This window comes from Spinacia oleracea, chromosome 5 (genome assembly GCF_020520425.1).
Source record: "Spinacia oleracea cultivar Varoflay chromosome 5, BTI_SOV_V1, whole genome shotgun sequence".
Classification (NCBI taxonomy): Eukaryota; Viridiplantae; Streptophyta; class Magnoliopsida; order Caryophyllales; family Amaranthaceae; genus Spinacia; species Spinacia oleracea.
This window is the reverse complement of record NC_079491.1, coordinates 98,098,682-98,118,751: the sequence shown is the minus strand read 5'-3', so window position 1 is coordinate 98,118,751 and position 20,070 is coordinate 98,098,682. Positions and strand designations below refer to the sequence as shown.

At 35.6% G+C, this 20,070-nt stretch overlaps 1 protein-coding gene across 1 annotated transcript; it reads right to left on the bottom strand.

Moving 5' to 3' along the window:
- Nucleotides 1-888: 888 nt before the first annotated feature.
- On the bottom strand, nucleotides 889-4,220 carry LOC110780924 (glutathione S-transferase F11). The gene is made up of 2 exons (XM_056828961.1): nucleotides 3,920-4,220; nucleotides 889-1,566 (listed from the first exon to the last, which is right to left on the bottom strand). The coding sequence occupies exons 1-2, from the start codon at nucleotides 4,122-4,124 to the stop codon at nucleotides 1,100-1,102; spliced, it is 672 nt and encodes a 223-aa protein (XP_056684939.1). The 5' UTR covers nucleotides 4,125-4,220; the 3' UTR covers nucleotides 889-1,099.
- Nucleotides 4,221-20,070: the final 15,850 nt, after the last annotated feature.

The window sequence follows — 20,070 nt, the reverse complement described above, 5'->3', positions numbered from 1 at the left end:
TGCATAAAAACCCTAATTTTGAAAATTAGTAAAATCAAACCCTAATTCGTGGCCACAAAACATCAAATTGTGAAGGCTGACGACGACTAGCTCTTATTAGGGCTACAAATCGAAAAAATCAGCACAAAATGCTTTGAAACCCTAATTTTTAAATTAGTAAAATCAAACCCTAATTCGTGGCCACAAAAATTCAAATCAAGCACAAACTTTTAAAAAAAAACCTTTAGCATAATCAACAAAAACATCAATGCGCGAAAATATAAACACAAAAATACATGAAACAACAAAAAACATGTGCGTAACTTGAGGTAAAATTAGTGAACTGAAGTTAAATGAATTACGAAATAAATTGAAGAAGAAAAACAAACCTGATTGTTCGTTGTTAGTAGGTGAATTGCGGAGGCCTCTTCGACCTCCAACCGAAGTAACTCCCTTAGTTTTTTGCGGCATTGCTAGTGGAGGAGAGAGAAATTGAACATTGAAATATAGGAGAGAAATTGACGAAGCTCGAGAGAGAGATATATGTGGATGAGGAGAGAGAAGAAGAAGAAGACGGAGAGAATGAGGAGAGAGAAAGTACTAGTGAATGAGGGGCTAAATTTCATTTGGGCTTCTTTTTCTCATTTTTATTCATACGTGTGAATAGAAAGGGTAAGAGGAAAACCTTCCTCTTTTGGGCTTGGTCCAAAATAATTATCGGTGGACCAGGTTCATTTAAGAAAAAATCCATTCATTGTGCCAAGTGGTTATTTTAATCAATTAAATTCATTAGAATATTTAATTTCTCATACTTTCCCATTAGAAGATTAATCTTATCACACTTTCCCAATGCCAGATTTTGGATAAAAGTGAAAACATTATAAATAAACGTAATTTGCATGGTTTAAATAAATAAAAAAAAGAATCTCAATCCACATTAATTAATCAGGAATTAACAGCTCGAGGTTTTAAGTTTGGGAGGGAAATGTTTAGCAAAGCAGGAACTGCTTCAGATAATCAGCAGTCCTTTTGATTCAAATGAAAACTGCCTTCTCACATAAAATCAAACTATAAACCACTTAGTTTCAGGGGAACCATTAAGATGTCATGGGTTTACTTTCTAACTTTTAGGAAAGGAAGAGCTTTGCATTTCAACAACCTTCTTCCATGACTCCCTGCTTGAAATCTCCTCCCACCATCTACCAACATTATCTCTCGACGTGAACAGCTCACCAACATCAGTACCATTCACCAAATACTGTGCGTTAGGCAAGTGAGAGAGATCAGCTAAGGTAAAATCATCCCCAGCCAAGTAACGGCTCTCCCCTAGTCTTCTGTCATAGACATCAAGCACTTTTGCTAGCTTTTCTTTGCTCTGTTTGATCAGCCCTTCGTCTTGTTTGATGTTCATGCGAGGAGCAAAAGCTAACTGAAATACCAGGCTTCCTGATGGAGGATTGAAGCTTTGGCTCTCTGCCTCTATCCACTGTTCTATTGATGCTTTCTCCAGTGGATTTATCCCATATAGTTTTATGTTTCCTTGGCTTGCATATTTCTCTGATATGTAACGGCATATTGCTCTTGACTCTGCAAGGAGTTGCATACATACAAGTCTAAGACATTGACATTTCAAGGAAGATGCAAGGTGAAGAAAAATGAGATAGAAGAGACTAGTAAAGGTATCAAAAAAATCCACAGGACCAGACTTTAAGACATTGAGAATGTTTTTATGATTGCCTAATGCTTATAATGCTCCAGTCAAAAGAGATGAGAGTATGACAGAATTTATAATTTGAGTACAGAAAGTGCAAAGTTCTCAAATATTGGAATTTGGAAGGGGTGGTTGTTGTGCACACACAAAACTTCAGATAGCAGAAACTTATCAAGGTTATGTGTTCTTACTAAATACTTCGATTGCGCTTGTCATCTGTCATGCCAACCAGCCAGACATTGTAACTTGAAAAAAAAGAAAAAAAGACTAAATGGACTGATTGAATGCTCATTAGTAGGAGCCATTCTTGAAAGAAAGCAATCAGATGATTCAATTATCAGAAACTGATGCAAAAGATGAACTAAAACATTTAAGTAGCAAGCTGCAGGTACCGTGAGTGTTGAGAAACCATTTACTCTGACATGCATGATGAAACAATCATGGAGAAAAAAGAGTGATCATTACAGAGATCTATACAAAACTCCTGAAAAGCGAGTATCCATCTCAAACCAAATCACGTATTTTAAGTGCACACAAGAAACTCAAATGACTAAACTACAAGACAATGCTGTGTTTTTTGGACAATTTTGGCATTTGATAGGATACAAGAGATTTCTTTATATTATGTGAAATGGATAGCTGGAACTCCCAAGAACAACAAATCAAAAACTTTATCAGTTTTGACAGGAAAACATCAATCATTTCTTAATAACCTGAAACAACTACAAGACAATTAACAGCATTGATTCAGTAAGCCATTGTAACAACATCTAAGAGGTAAACTAACACATTTCCAAAGTGAAAAACACACACATTATAGTCAGGACATTTGTTGAAAGAATGAAGAAAGTATTGACGCGTCTGTTACATGTAGACACTTGTAACTAAGCAAAGCTGCAACATGTAATAGTTGATTAAGAAGCCTAACAAAATGACATATATACTTCTGTGATAACTGATAAGCGCCCTTCTATAAGCAATGTCAAAAGTCCAATAAGGATATCAAGTTATAATATACTTATGTAGTAAATAGTTATGAAATACAGTCATCTAATTAGTAATATTAAAAACAGGTTTACTGGTATTGTGATTGCCAGCCATAAACTACAAGTTATCAAATATTTGAAGTTACTAGCATGCTTCTGATATTAGTTAACAACAATGCAGCAAGCATATGCAAACCTAATACAAGTTTTTGGACTAATGACAGTATGAATACCTCCATCTTGTTTCCGGATACATCTAAAGCTTAGGTGTAACCAAAGTGATTTTTGACTCAAATGGCCAGTTTAGCTCTTTAGCAGAATTTAAAATGAGCAAAAATACAGCATTGGGTGCCCACGAAAAAAGATAGATTCATTTGTTCTTTTGGCTGTGGGATGTAATGGACTAAATCAAAATGGCTCTTAAAACCTCTTTGCTTCCTTGCTTCCTTTCCATGAAGTAGGAGAAGGTCGTCCCGTTGTCGTCCCGTTATCGCTTTTGGGTCAATTGGAAACAACTTCTCTGCAGTTACAGGGGTAAGGTTGCGTACATCCGATCCCCCTTTACCTGGCTTTGCGGGAGCCTTTTTGAGGCAATGGGGTAATGATAATGAATGAATGAATGTCAATGCTTTGGTGTTAAAAAGGCACATCCGTACCAGCAGGTAAAAGTCGAACCTTTTTCTTATAAAAAAAAGTTAAATAAGAAATTTAGTTAAACAAACTCCCTAACTAGTCTTTCTTTTCCACAATAAAGACAGGACTTCCCTAATCGGTATAGTTGATGCTTTGACAAATAAAGAAAATGAATGTTGTTGATATAATACTCCGTATAAGTTAAGCATTAGATAACCAATACAATATTAACAAGCCCTTAAACTTTTATCTTATCTAATCCGGACTTACTAACCCTTATCTTGACTTAAGACCCTTACCAACGAACTCATTGTAGTTGTGAATTGAACTTGGGAATCCCCTACCTCCGCCTATCTAAACTTGTCGACCCAAAACTGAATGTATTTGTTCCTGAAATAAATGGAGTCAACTACAAAGATCTACAAGTACATTATGACGCACACAATATAAACTCCATTTCTGTAGCAATTGAAGTTGAAAATCAATTATATAATCAACAACAAAAACAAAAACAAAAACAGGCAGATAGGGTTCAGGGTTCTAATTAGTAAATGTAAATTAAATGAGTCGATAAGATCTATAGAGACATAGAATGGAAATTTGTAATTACCAAAAAGGGTAAAGTTGTCATCTTGGAAAGCAGGAACTTGACCAAAAGGCTGAATTTTGAGGTAATCAGGAGACTTGTGTTCTCCTTTAGACATGTTGACATTGATGAGCTCAAAATGGACTTGTTTTTCCAAAAGACATGCCAACACCCTTGACACCGCCGTTGAAAGCGGTGGTCCGTACACTTTCACCGGTGTACTTGTCATTTCTTTCGGAATACAGTGTAGTGTGAAGTGTGAATCTGCGACCTCCTTGTGTGAGTGTGAGTGTGAGTGTGAGTGTGAGTGTGAGTGAGTAAAGTGTACCAAAGTAGACCAACTTTATCTTTTTTTACTCCGTGGGACCTCGCAATTTAGAAGGTGTATCGTAGTGTACAATGAGCATGGTGCACCTTAAGAATACTCTGGTTACGTGAAAATAACATGAATATATTTTTTATTTACATTTTTAATAAATAATTAAATAAAATATTTTTTTTTATAACACAAAAGTAAAATATTATATTGCATGTTCTTTTGTTGTAGTGTGATGTTCTTTTGCTTATGCACATATGTTCTTTTGGTGCACCATGGTCCATAGTCCACGGATTGAATTTACTTTTTGTACTACTCACATAATTGAAAACATAACGATTTCCTTCAATATTACTTAAAGATCCAATAATTTCCAAAATACGTCATTTTCTAACCTATTTTCCTCCATACCATCCACGTTAGCATGGAAGAAAGAAAAGTAATTTTTTTTCCCGGTTCAGCTTAGAACCGCCAATTGAAATGGCTGTTTTTTTAAAAACAAACCGACATTTGAATTGGTGGTTCAATGGTATAAATCGCGAACTCAAATGGCGGTTTGCTTTAAAAAAAACCGCGCAGTTTTGTAAGAGCTCTCTAACTTCTTCTGATTTAATTTTGTTGTGTTATGTTAACCGCTACCTGAAATGGCGGTTCATTAAATACATAAGCCGCTATTTCAGATAGCGGTTTACCCCTTTAAACCGTTGTTTCAGATAGCGGTTTATTGTAGATTTTATAAAAAAAAAAATAGTCCGGCTTTCTTGCTGACGTGGACGGTAGAGTGGGGAATAAGTGAAAAAGTAGCGTATATTGAGAATTTACGAATTTTCAAGCATTATTGAAGGAAATCGCTCCATGAAAACAAATGTTAGTATATAATAAAGGAAATTTGGGATTATTTATGTCAATTTTTCCATAAATTGTTGGATTCATCTTAATATATATTTTCAAAATATTAATATTTTATAAGTTTTTATAATATGTAGTCAAAGATATTGGTGGTCAAAGTTGTGCATTGACAAACGTGTCCAGTCAAAATGTTGCGAGTATTCCAGGATGGAGGGAGTACTATACTTTATTATTTATCATTTATTATTATTATTATTTTGAGGGAAATTTATCATTTATCATTTATTATTATTATTATTATTATTATTATTATTATTATTATTATTATTATTATTATTTATTAGTTATATTATTTACTTTTTTTTGACGGGAATATTTACTTTAAATAATCTAATCTTTCGACGTTAATAATTCAACCTTTCGATTATTATTTAATAAACTAACTTTTATACCCTATCTACTTTTATTGTACCCATCAGGTAAAATATCTGGTCCAGTTGGCCATATGCCCACGTGGCATGCTGCCATTAGTCCATTACGGAGTATAATTTTGTCTGTTTTCCCTTTTTTTCTCTTTTCTTTTCTCTTTTCTTTTGTTTTTCTCTCTCTTTTTCCTTAACACCATGCAAATTTGAAAATATTCACCTACCATGAAATTACCCATAACCAAATCCTCCACTTGTCGCTGTTGGCACTTGACCCCACCGTCGCATGTGCCTGAAATACATAATCCATGTAACCCGCCTAACACACTTCCGCATCCGACCAAGCAAAAGGGTGGCGTTGTTAGCAGGTAAGAGGTCATTTTGGTGAAATAAGAGAGGACGAGATATAAAGTTTGAATTATTAGATAATAGTTAATCTGTTGGATTATTAACAGAAAATCGCCAAAAGGTTGGATTATTTAAAGTAATTTTTCCTATTTATTAATTAATTATGGATTATTAATTATTAATTATTTAGTTATTAATTATTATTATTATTTTATTAATTATTATTATTATTTAGTAATTCATTAAAGATTATTAATTATTTATTTAGTAATTATTAATTATTATTTAGTTATTAATTATCATTTATTATTATTGTTTAGTTATTAATTAGGAAAATTTGGTAATATTAATCCAACCTTTTGCCGATTTTCTTTTATTAAGCCCACCTACGACATATTTTTTAATAATCCCACCTTTACCACCCAACGTCTTTTATTGGGCCCAACACGTCATAAACCTATTGTCGGCGGTAATATATCCCTACGTGGAAGTACTCTCTCTAGATGTATTCAGTCATCATCATCAATTCATCACCATCTCGATGATTTTTTCACCAGTTATCGGTCACTTAAGCCCAATAAAAGTCGTTGGGTAGTAAAGGTGGGATTATTAAAAAATATGTCGTAGGTGGGATTAATAAAAGAAAACCGGCCAAAGGTTGGATTAATATTACCAAATTTTCCTATTAATTATCATTTATTATTATTATTTAGTAATTAATTACAAATAATTAATAATTAATAATTATTAGTTTTTAATTATTTATTATTTATTACTTATTTGTTTCAATTCAGTAATGTTAAGTTCAGTTCAGTTCAGTTCAGTTAATTTCAGTCAGTTCTAAAGAACATTGCTTAAGTTTTGTCGGGTTAGTCATGCTTTGTATTTCGACTATACACGCCCAAAAGGGGTACAAACTTTCATTCATATAACGAGTCGAGTCGAGTCGAGAACTTCGAAATCACGGCTCACGTATAAACTATGTACATGCCTAATTGGGTTAGGTCGTGCATAGCCTTTGGGCCTAGTCTTGTTACTCTGACGGCCAAAAATTATTGTCTTGCCTATTTTGAAATTTTGGGTTATTTTTTTTCTTTTTCTTTAATTAGATAAACTTATAATCTATCTATACCTATTATTTAAAAAGGAACACCATATATTATTAAAAGCCATGTGGCATCTCTCCTTGTATCAATCATTTTGTTTTGTTTTTTTTCCAATTTTTCTTTATTGTTTCTATGATTTACAACTTCTAATGCCTCTTCCACTTCATTTTCCTTATTCAACATCAAGTTATTAATAGTCTAATATACTCATTAGTCTTTTCCACTCCACCCCTTTAACATCCAATATTTATTCAACATATAATTTTTACATTTTTCCAACCTTCAAATTACACCTCTATTTAATTCATATATTACCGAAAATCAGAAGTACTCACTAATTAAAACTTCAAAAGACATTTGAACAACCACTATACAACCGCCCGTTCTATGAACGGGCTCAAAAACTAGTTCTCTTAAAGTTGTAATAACAATATCTAATGCATCTCTATCATTATGTTGGTGGCCGCATAAAATACCTACAATGCCTTTTTTTTTTTTTTTTTTTTTTTTTAAAACAGAAAGATACAATAAAAGTTAGGATAGTCTTCTCTCAAGACTGTATCATAACTTATCTAAAGTAAAAAAATAAGAAAATTTACTATCTATGTATGGGTCAACTTCTTGATGCGTTTGTATGCGATGACCTAATGCGGCAACATAATCTGCAGCGCGATTGGCTTCACTATAAATGTGGCGAGAAGAAATACTATCCAAATTATTCAAAAGTTGTTTGACATCATTCATCAATACTTTTATCTTCCACGGGCATTGAGTTTTTTCCTGCAAAATATTTATGATTAATAAATTATCACCCTCAATGAAAACATGTCGTATATTTTTTCCAATGGCTAATAGAAGACTATTACGAAGAGCTGTTGCTTCAGCAAGAATTGGAGAGGAAGTTCCAAGATTGTAGGTTCGACTAACAATATTATTTCCTAAGTGGTCTCTAATTACTACACCAGCTGTTCCAGAATTGTTATGAACTGACCCATCAAAATTAATTTTCATAATACCAGGTATAGGAGGTGTCCAAGCCACTTGCGCGGTACGTGGAGACTTTGAAAGAGAATTATTATTAATGTTCACATCCAATGAATCAAGACGTGTACGCATATTATTAATGTTCACATCCAATGAATCAAGACGTGTACGCATATTCCATTCCCATCGATGAGATAGACAATGCCTTTTTTTATGTACTCAATGCCTTTTTTAAATGTACTCTTTTAACATTTTTTAAAAGTATTTTTAAGTTAATATTATATTGTACATGCTTTTATGAGGCGTGAATACTCTCTGAATCTTCTTTTTCTTTTCTTACATATTGCCCTCTTTGGTTACAATTTAGTTGTTAATCTATACTAATATATTAAAAGGCGTCGTGGAAAATGTATATGTGTCACGTAGTACTCTCCTCACGCCACATCATCCATTCACAAAGTATTATGTAATGGACAACCAAAAATCAATATAACTTAGTTTGAACAACAGACCTCAAGTGTGGATGATAATTCCCATTACCATCTTAACCAACCACTAATTGTGGTTTATCTATTCACATTAATGTATAAATAAATGTTCACATGAAGTCTAAAACAAATAAATTTTTATGTGACTTTTAAAGTTCTATGGACTATTTTGAAAAGAAAAAAAATTAAAGCATTATGACGACCATGAAGAAACATGATGTCATAAGTCTCATAAGAATAAATTATAGGATTGCCTTACATAGCTGTATATATACCTAATTTATTGTTTATTAATTTGACACACTTAGTTCCACGATAAAACAAATTATACAAAATTGTAAGATGATATGATTGAAAACTTACTTGCCATGATAAATGACTTAGCGTGTCTGTGTAATTGACGAACTTAACAGATACTTTTCATTATATAGAATACAAGTATTTTGGTCAAATATTGAGCTCAAGAAAAATCTAAAACTATAGTTATTCAATGTAGCAACCGGGGCATCGCCCGCGCCACACACTAGTTATAGAGTATTAGTTGATTTGTCTATTTAATTGTATTTAGCTATTTTGTAAAAGCGTTTGGCAAATAGGTACTCCCTCCATTCCTTTTTGTTGTTCCCATTTCCTTTTTTGGCGTTTCTTTTTGTTGTTCCCCTACTGAATCTTTACTATTTTTGGCCATAGTTTTTTTACCAATTTATCCTAAGATTCCCCACTATTTACCAAAAATACCCTAAGATTCTACCCTTTCCCACCCACTTTTACCCCACCCACCTTATTTAATTATTTAACCTAACCCTACCCCCCTCCCTTTATTACCCGTCCCTTTCTCATTCTGATTTCACTCTCTCACCTCTGATTTCTCTCTCTCTCATTCTGATTTCTCTCTCTCACCTCTTCGGATCTCTCTCTCTCTCTTATTTCACTCTCTCTCTCTCTCTTAAAATCCCTCCCCTGTTCTTGAGAAAACCCTAGGTTTTCCGCCTCTGATCTGGGTTTTCCTCTCCAAATCTCACAAATCTGAAACGTTTTCGCCGAAAAACTTTCATAAAAATTACTCGGATTCATTTTCCGATCAGATCCCCTCTATTTTTGTCCCCTTTTTGGTCCCTAATCGTCGCTGATCTTTGTTTTTCTGGTACGTTATGGGTTCTTCTTTGTCTAGAACTCGAGGTGATTCTGGGGTGGGAACTACTGGTCAAAGAATCCCCGATTCCAACTGTGATTGGGGATCCAAGTGCAACTGTCCCAATAACGAGCATTCCTACTCCGCCGAATATAAAAACAATCTGTATTTGGCCCAAAAAGAAAATACGAGTACTCGAAACTATTTGGAAGAATGGTTTCGGAAGAGGGAAGTGGAGCCAGGAGAGGAGGTTGAGTCAAAATATGACGATCGGAAACCCACTCCCTCAGATCTGCGTTTTTTCGGTGAAGGAGATTCCGATGAGGTATTACTTTTGATTTTTTGCGATTTATTTAGGGTTATTGATGTCGGTTTTATTAAAATGGTTTGATGATTGTTTGCATGTCTAAAAAAGTGGGATTTGATAAATGTTGGATTTATTTGGAGTATTGTTCATTAAACTCGGATTATTTTTTGGATAAGTTGCTCTGATTTCCCATTGCATGTGTTAAAAATGCAGATCTGGTATTCTTTCGAATTTTTTGGGAATTTTTTGGAGATTTGTTGGATTCATTCGGGCTTTTTATGTTATTCTTTGCTCTGTTTTCTCATTGCATGTTGTTAAAATTGAGTTCTGATTTTATTTTGTGCTCTGTTTTTTCATTGCATGTTGTTAAAATTGAGTTCTGATTTTATTTTGTGCTCTGTTTTTTCATTGCATGTTGTTAAAATTGAGTTCTGATTTTATTTTGTGCTCTGTTTTTTCATTGCATGTTGTTAAAATTGAGTTCTGATTTTATTTGGAGCTATTTGGAAATTATTTGAAGAAAATCGGAATATTCATGTGTTTTGTTGATCTGTTTTCCCATTGCATGTGGTTAAAAATGGGATCTGGATGTATTTGGGATATTAATTCACATTTTTTGGGTAAAAATGGGATCTGGATGTATTCGGAAAATTAGTTGGATTTTAATGGAATTATTGTGTGATTTGCTCTCATTTATTTCATTGCATGTGGTAACCATGGTGATCTGAAATTATTTGGAACTTTATTTTGAGTTGTTTGATTAAATCTGATTTTAATTCATGGTCCCCTGTTATTTTATGATGGCACTAATCATGTTGTTTGTCCCCTATTGATTGCAAGGAACCAAGTGGGTCTGATTCATTTGATCTGGTGTATGTTGGAGAGTGTGAAAATGAGAATGGTGATGCTGTTGGGTCTCCAGGACAACTTTCATCTGGTTATCCCTCCTCAAAGAAAGGAGAAAAGGGAAAAAAATCGGCTTCAGCATCTGATGATGCTTAGATAAGTCTGTCTCCTTTCTCCCTTTTTTCATTTTATTGAATGCTGGCTAGCTGTGGAGTCATAAGGTGGATGCCAACAACTGTGATCTGTTGTTGGCCAGGGGTGTTGTTGTTTGGATGATGATGTTGTGATTAGTTGTATGGATGTTGATGTTAGATAATGATGTTATGATATTGATATTGATAATGATGATTGGATGATGGTGTTTCCATATGGTTATGAAATTTTGTGGAATGTTGTCTGTGTGATGAACATGATTTGATGGCTTAATGTCCCCTGTTTTATGGTATGTTTTGTGTATGATAAATATGATGCTTTGGTGAGTATGAGATTTGATCAGTATAACTATGTTTTGGATTAGTAAAGGCATGAAATGAATATAATTTGGGGATAGAGTTTGAGTTATTTCAGTCCTCTCAGTGTGGCCTGGTGTTGAATGCTTAATGTCCAAGCATGTCCCTTTAGGATACAATAATGTCCCTTTATTTATTGTGATCGATGATGAGTCTTTTTTTTGCTGAGGAACAAGTCCAACTAACCACAAATGCTCGTGCTGCCATTAGTATCAGTAATGATATTTCTCGGGCGCTAAGTGTTTGTGGTTTGGAGTTGTTTTAATGATGCTTGGGGACATTCTAAGATCAATATTAGGAGGTTTGTGATCTTCAATGATGTGATTGTTGATATTCTGAGATCTTTGTTTTGCTAATTGTCCTTTAACTTCTTTTGTCGAACGGAGTGAATGTCATTTCACACAATGGAATGTGAATATCAATCATTCCGTTCGGCAGAAGAATGTTAAAGATATGATAGTATTGAAACTACTTGATCAATGATGTGTGTCAATATGTCTGAGAAATGAAACCCTACATGTTAATGATCTGTTTAATGCTTCATGTCCCATGAATCAGTGGAGGTCTGTGATGAGTCTTTCATTTGATGAGGTTCAAACCCTATGTTTTTATCAGTTTATGGTGATCTGATGCATTGTTGATTGTTATTGTTATGCTTGATCTTTGATGAGTCTTTCATTTGCTGAGACTCAAACCCAATGTTCCAATAACACTTGTGCACCATTAGCATCATTGATGCTCTTCCGGAGCTAAGTGTTAGGGGATAGGGTTTGTGTCAATGATGCTTGGGGACATTCTGAGATCTTATGTCAGGTTAGACAGGAGAGGCAATTCATGTCTTGCAAAACATGTATAATGTGTTTCTGATATTCAATGATGTTAGTGTTGATATTCTGTGATGTATGTGTTGATAACCTGAGATATTTGATTCTAAACATGTCCTTCACCACCAATTACCAAAGGGAATACAGATCATGTCACATCATTGATTGATCTAGTATCCCCTTTGGTGAATTGGTGGTGAGGTTGTAAATCATTTAGAAACAAATATGTCAATGATGTAAAACAACTTAACTGAGATTCAATGATGTTGCCTTATTCATTGCTTCCTTGTTTTTGCTGCTTTGTTCTTGTTTCCTTGTCCATTACATCTTTTGGCACATCGGCATCCAATTGGGAAGAATTTCCTTCTGAAAATGATGTGATATGCATTCTTTCCATTTGGATGCCGATGTGTTTAGAGATGTGATGTGTTAAAGTTGTGTACTTATGCCTTGTGATCTGTGATGAGTCTTCATTTTATGAGTGTCAAACCCTTTGTTTTTCAATCAAACTCATGCACCATTAGCATCCATGATGTTTTTCAGGAGCTAAGTTTAATTGGAAAGGGTTTGATTCAATGATTTTTGGGGACATTCTGAGATATTTATGATTCTTTGTTTATGTGAGGCATATTCCATGTGTTATCAATGATGAATTGGTTGTTTTTGTCAAAATTACATCTTTTGACGCATCGGTTTCAAAATGGGAATAATTTCCATCTGAAAATGATGTGATATTATTATTTATTTCCATTTTGAAGCCGATGTGTTTAGAGTTGTGATATTGCAAATGCTGCCTTGTTCTTAATAACCCAATGCTGCCTTGTTTATAGTGTTGCCAATGCTGCCTTACCTCTTGTGCCTTGTACTTTTTCTGCCAATGCTGCCTTGTTTATTGCCTTGCCTTGATTACTCTATATTGATGTGAATAAGAATGAAGAAAAAAAACTTTACTAAACTTAAACATGAGATTCATTCATTGATGCTTCCAAAAGATATGCTTACAAAATGTTTTGCCTACATGTTATGCTTGCATTTAAGCTTACAAAAGTGACACATTGGTTTTACTTGTCAATTTAAAAACATGTCCCCAAAACACAAAAAGTTATCTAATTGTTTTCACTTTGCTTCACTGGTTTGCTTTCCATTCATCATAGAGTTGCATGCATTCATTAACTGCCCATATAGGTGCCTTGACTTGCTCTGGCAGTCTCCCTTCATCTTCTAAAATCTTCTTCTTGTTGTGTGGAAGTTGGTAATCATTGTTGCCTTTGTGTTTTAGAATCTCATTAGAAACAAACTGTAATGTCATCCACACATTAGACAATGTCTTAGGATGCAACTCATTAAAAGAATCATACACTGCTCCACTTAAGTCCTCCACAGTTTTAGGCATTTTCTTGTGCATAAGTGATTGTATTGACCTGAAAAATCCCAAGTCCAAGATGTTGCAATCTGGACTGTTTGCTGGCTGTTGAGTCAACACAAAAGTGAACCCATCTTGTTTGTAGTGTAGTTGCCATTCAGGATCACTTTGCAATATATGTGCCTTTGCATTATCTTGAATGATATAGATGACCTTTTCCCCTTCATGTGGTGGCCACTTGGCCTTGATTGCTGGAAGTAGGTTGTTGATCATCATTGCCCTTGTCTCTATTTGATTTACAGACTTCACTGGCTTTGTTTCAATGGTCCCCTTGAGTCTGTTTTTTGATGTCCTCTTGGCTGCAATTGCATTTGTGAATGGAAATATGCCTATTTTACCATCAAATTCACATTCCCCATTTTCACCCCACCTTGGTCTGGCTACTGCTGCCATGAACATGAATTTTGGTATCTTGGTTCTTGAACTTGCACTTCTGTGTGGATAGGGTTCATTGTTTGCAAGATAAACTCTCTGGTTTTTTTGAGTCAAATAAAACCACTTCTCATCAATATGAATGAAGTCATACATGCTGTAATATGTTGGTTCTTGTGGTATAGTGTAGTCCATTATCAGTCTGATTGCCCACCTTATCCTTGCCATTTTGCATGCTTCTGAAATGCCTGGATGCAAGGGACTTGAGTGTGGCTTTATAATTTTCCTCTTGATGAGCCTCCATACTGTTGTTGGTCCCAAATTCAGCATTCTTGCAAGATCTACGATGCATGTTCTGTCCCCCATGCCTATTTTTGCAATTGAGTCATAGGAGACTTGAACCTTTTTCCTTCCACATCTGTGATATTGGCTTTGCACAATATATGAATTCATTGCTGCCTTCTGTTTCTTTGCTTTGTCCCATATTTTGCCTATGGTTTTTCTGGTGTAATCATATGCTATGACTGCATCCCTTATTGCCCCATACAACAAAGTTTCTGAATCTGGAATCTTTCTATTGAGCAGGAACACTAATATTTCTAGCCTCAATTCATTATTTATTCTTGGAGTCCTTGGCTTGTGATGATCTGTTGTGTGTGTTGCTGTTTGATGATGATGAGGTGATGCATTTTCTGATGGTGGTGGAAAGTTCAAATCAAAAAGAAATGGTACCTCTTGAAAGTTGGTAGTTTGCTGCTGCCCTTCCCCTTCTACTTCTGGTACTTGCTGTACATATTCAGTGCTGTTTGGTACATCTTCATTAAACCCAATGTCCCCAAATTCAGCAGCAGTATTTTGAGAAGCTTGTACCAAGTCAGCAACATCATCACCTTCCTCCGAGTCAGAATCGGAGTTAATGCCGTCGCCTTCATCATCAGAAAAACCGAGAAAATCGTCTTCCTCTTGATCTGAAGCCATTAAGTCCCCTGTTTTTTAGCTATTTAATGCTGAGTTGAGGAATAAATTTTGGTGTGTGTTTGTATTTATTGAACTTGAGTTGGATCAGAATTTTGGTGTTTTGTGGGGAAAGTCAGCCTATTTATAAAGGCTTTTCACTTTTTCAACCCCTCAAAATTTTGGAGGGAAAAACAAAGTCAATGTGTAATTGTTTCTGAAAATTTGGTGGGATTTTTGGAGGGAAAAGTGGGAGTCAGAATTTTGGGCAAAATTTCCACCCAAAAATACGTGACTCATTGTACTGTGATTGGTCCATATTTTTTCATTTGGGTCCCCCAGCCCATGTTTCAGAAATTGTAACTCAATTTATTCATTACTTTAATAAATATCTACTTTTTCCCCATTTAATTTATACTTTCTCTCTCTTTACTTTATTCTTTTTCTTACACACAATCATTATTCTTACACACAATCATTATTCTTACACCCAATCATTACCCATATCCCAATATAACCCAAGATTCAGTTTTCTTAAAATACCCCCAACATTCCTTATGGGTACAAAAAAAAGGAATGGAGGGAGTACAATGGAGTAATTGTTCAGAGTTGTTAATAAAAGGGGTTCTTGACATTGGCCCAAAGCAGCCCAATCCAATTGCTGAATCTGTAGTGCAAAATGTACATCATTCTCAAATCCGAATTGTCTTAGAAGAAATTGAGAAGTACTACCTAAGAAGTTTGTAGTGAAAGTAGCAAAATCCACCCAATACTAGTTTAAATTTATTTTGCATGTTTCTTCTTCAAAAAGATATAACACTACAAGAAAACGGGGTGTTTCCTACCCGCTATTTTCATTCGGTAATAGGCGGAAATTAGTCGGTAAACGTTTCCGACGGAAAATGGTCGGTACAGATTAGTTGTTATTACCCTGGTCGGTAATTGAGTAAATTCCGACTGGAAAACTGTCGGTTAAATTTACCGACTATATGGTGGTAGGTACCACTGCGTGTGTAGTCGGTATTTTACCGATCACCAAAGTAAGTCGGTAAAATATCGACTGCAAGTGTTTACCGACCACTAAAGTAGTCGGTAAAATTCCTACTAACATAGCAACCATGTTAATTCAAAAAATGAGAAACGGTCGGCAAAACTCACTCTTGGTCGGTAAATTTCTCGCATAAAATATTCTAAAAATATACGGCACATCTATTACCATAATAATTAAACATGTTTACACACGAACAACTAATAATAATTGAACCTGTAAATTTTTTGTAATAATTGAACTTGAAAAAGGTAATAATAATTAAACTTGTTCATACACATACAACTGAATTCATAAATAAACTAGTACTACGAGCTAATACATAAATTCATAGTTTGATGTTTGAAAGTAGGAAATTTTGATATTTTCGGTCCCATCTATGGCCGATTTACTTTAAAAGGTCCCAACTTTTGATCATCTCAAAGTGGTCTCAACTATAGAGAGTCCTTTCCAAAAATTGTCTCTTAGTTAAAATTAAGTGCTATAAAACTTAATTAAGACTCATATCTCTCATGCAATAATATTTTTTTTAATAAATGAAGTTAATGGAATAGTATGATATGCTTAAATCAACTTAATTAACAATTTAATTAAGCTAAATGACCATTCTGGGAAAACACACCTCAAAGTTTACTATAGAATAATCAAAAGTTGGGACCTTTTAAAGTCAAGTGACCATAGTTGGGACTGTCAGTATCAACGTTTCTTTGCAAATATACAAACTAGCTAGCACAAGGTGTCCCGGCCCCTCCGCTAGGGGGATCTCGAGGGTCCTGAGAGTGCGAGAAAGGAAAACCCGTACGCTAAATGAACATCCTCTCATAGGACTTCATTGCATGTTTCATCACGGCACCAACTGTGCATTCCTTCTATCATTTTCTTCTCTCCCCCTTTGCCGCTCAAGTCGATCTTCTTCTTTCTCCCTTTGTCGCTCAAGTCTCTCTTCTTCCCTCTATCCGTTTGCCTCAAAAGTCTCTCATCTTCGATAGTTTAAAACATCTCATACATAACTCTTGGGCTTTTTAAGACAATTGTTGTTGAGTTTCTTCTAGTCGTGTTGAAAGGTTGAGAATAAATAGATGGTGTGTATATGAGCTAGAACAATCACCACCCCTTCTAGGTGGTGCATAATATCGATTTGCTCCACTCCCCAAACCATGTACATTTCCCTTCTTTCTCCCACTTACTGTCTCAAAATAGATTTGATTCGGATCTTTATCTATGCATTTTTCACGACATTCAACAACATTCTTTTCATAGGTTTGAAGGAAATAATGCCCTTGGTCCAAGTATGCATTCAATGCTAAGTCTAATAAATGTGGTTCAACATTAATTAAACAAGTTAATAATTCAGTGAGGTCAAGTGAGCTGAATGCCTAGCTAGAGGCCGCTTCAGTTCGAGTGGAATTAATAATATTAATCCACAGCTTACTCTTGACTGAACCCGTAAGGTCACACAAATAGTACGTGAACGGATAAAGTAATTAAGTGAATATATTATTCATTAAGTACTCCATTTATTAACATTCGGAAACGACGGATCTCGGTTCTAGTGGGAGCTGAAATCATCAAAAGACAAAATAAAGAATACTCCGGAAATGATGGTATGCATGAAACGGAAATATGGTTCATGACAGAAATATAAATATTATCCAAGTCGTAGATGTTGCCGAAAACGAAAACATGGTTCGTATCGGAAAATATTATCAGAAATAGAAATATTGCCGGAATCAGAAATATTGCCAGAAACGGAAATATTACCGGAATCGGAAATATTATCGGAATTGGAAAATATTGTCGGAATTGGAAAATATAAACGGAAACGTAAATATTTGTTCGAATCGCAAAATAAATTCCGGGATCGGAAAACGAATCGGCAGCGTGACGTGCGAATGCTCGACCTACGAGCTTGCGAGACGCAAGGCGTAGCGCAAGCGCCAGGCCTAATGCCAGGAAAGCCCGCGCGGAGCAATGGACGCTTGGGCCGACCAAGACAGCAACGCCCAGCGCATGGGCCACGTGTTGTTGTTGGACGCCTAACACGCTTGGGCCGAAGCAAGGCAGCAGCGCCTAGCATGGGCCGCGTGCTATTGCTAGGACGCCAAGCTCAACATAACAACGTGGGCTTAGTGTAAGGTTATGAATAATATAAACAATATAATTCATGCGGAAAAACCATAAGGCCAGGAATCCAAATTAATTGCCACATAGTCAATTAGCATAATTAGTATACATACAATGTGATGCGTGCCTTCCCTAGCTGCTTCCGAACCGAACAAGAACAAGTATAGGACTCCAAATGTCGCCCCTCCGTAGATAGTCCACAGTACGTTCGGATCCGCCTTAGATTCAACCAACTAGAATATTCTCTAAGGTTTTATGTGCACTCGGGAAACTCACAATAATATCAGGCAAGTATTAAATTCTCTCTTGAATCTAATATGTTATAATAGTATATTGAATTGCATTATAACTTGTGATCATGAACCACATATTTATAGGGTGGAAATAAAGGAGTTTTAATTCTACTAGGAATCGATTAACTAAATCCATTAGGATTCTAGTTAATTAATAACATTAGAATTCTAGGGTTAATCAAATACTAAGTATTTCAGATTTACCTAAAACATCTAATTTTAGTAGAATTAGGAAAACACGATTACTTGACTCGCAAGCAACCTAGCCGGCCAAGGCTTTGCATGTGTGGCCTTCATCCCACGTTGCTTGGTCGTGCGGCACGCAGCCCGCAGCCCACGAATGGACGTTGCTGCCTTGCTCGGCCCATGTGCGCTGTGCGTGGCAGCAAGCAGCACGCGGCCTACTCGTTTGGCGCTGCTGCCTTTGCTCGGCTGCTCCGTGCGTGCTTGCTTGGCGCCGGGACTAGCGCTTGCGCTAGGCCTTGCGTCTCGCAAGCTCGTTCGTTGAGCGTTCGCACGTCGCGCTTCCGATTCGTTTTTCGATTCCGGAATTCATATCCGATTCGAACAAATATTTAATATTTCCGATTCCGGAATTTATTTCCGATTCGAACAAATATTTAATATTTCCAATTTCGGAATTTATTTCCTTTTCCGACAATATTTCCAATTCCGGTAATATTTCCGTTTCCGGCAATATTTCCGATTCCGGCAATATTTCTATTTCCGATAATATTTTCCGATACGAACCATGTTTACGTTTCCGGCAACATCTACGACTTGGATAATATTTATATTTCCGTCATGATCCATATTTCCGTTTCCGGCAACATCATCATTTCCGGAGCATTCTATATTTTGCCTTTTGACGATTTCAGCTCCCACTGGAACCGAGATCCCTCATTTCCGAATGTTCATAAATGGAGTACTTAATGAATAATATATTCACTTAAATACTTGATCCGTTCACGTACTATTTGTGTGACCCTACAGGTTCAGTCAAGAGTAAGATGTGGATTAATATTATTAATTCCACTTGAACTGAAGCGGCCTCTAGCTAAGTCACTCACTTGATCTCACTGAATTATTAACTTGTTTAATTAATACTGAACCGCATTTACTAGACTTAGAATTGAATGCATACTTGGACCAATGACATTATTTCCTTCAGTCTCCCACTTGTCCTAAGGGACAAGTGTGCATTGCCTAATTCCTTTGTCGCTTGATGCTTGCTCATGAACATAAGGTAAGAGTAGTCATCTTTATTATGTCCAGAGGTATTTCTCGGTTTCAGAGTTCAACTGATCAAATAAACAGATAATTATAGCCTATGATTCATCTGAGCACGGCCATGCATTTTTCAGTTTCTAGCTCTCCGAGTGGCCTTTGTTCAACTTTCAGCATCTTATCCCGATTTATGGGAGGACAATCCCAATCTTGTGATCTTGAGTTTAGACTTCATTTGATAGGTGATTACCTGAGCGTTTCCGTTATAGTCTCCTTTTACGGTGCGACGCTTGACAACGTCAAAGCAACCAGTTCTCAAACAAGTAATCTCAAATCACTCAGGTATTGAGGATTAGTGTCTAATAATGTAATGAAATTACTTATGACAGATTTTAATCTCTTACAGTAAAGTTTCATAGGTCTGTCCGATAGTAATCTTGTCAAGTAAGTATCTATGCAAATGATTGCGACATTGCCATGTCCACATAGTTCAAGAAACAGAACTACTAGTCATCTTGCATGCTAGTCGTCTAGCGTTTTCTATGCGTCCACCTTTATAGAAAACTTCCGACCAGGGACCATTTTCAACTTTTGACATTC

Bases quoted from the DNA above. Each gene is read 5' to 3' on its own strand.
- LOC110780924 (XM_056828961.1), bottom strand. From the start codon at position 4,124: ATGACAAGTACACCGGTGAAAGTGTACGGACCACCGCTTTCAACGGCG. The intron at 1,567-3,919 runs GTAATTACAAAT...AACTCCTTGCAG, and splicing joins TGACAACTTTACCCTTTTTG to AGTCAAGAGCAATATGCCGT.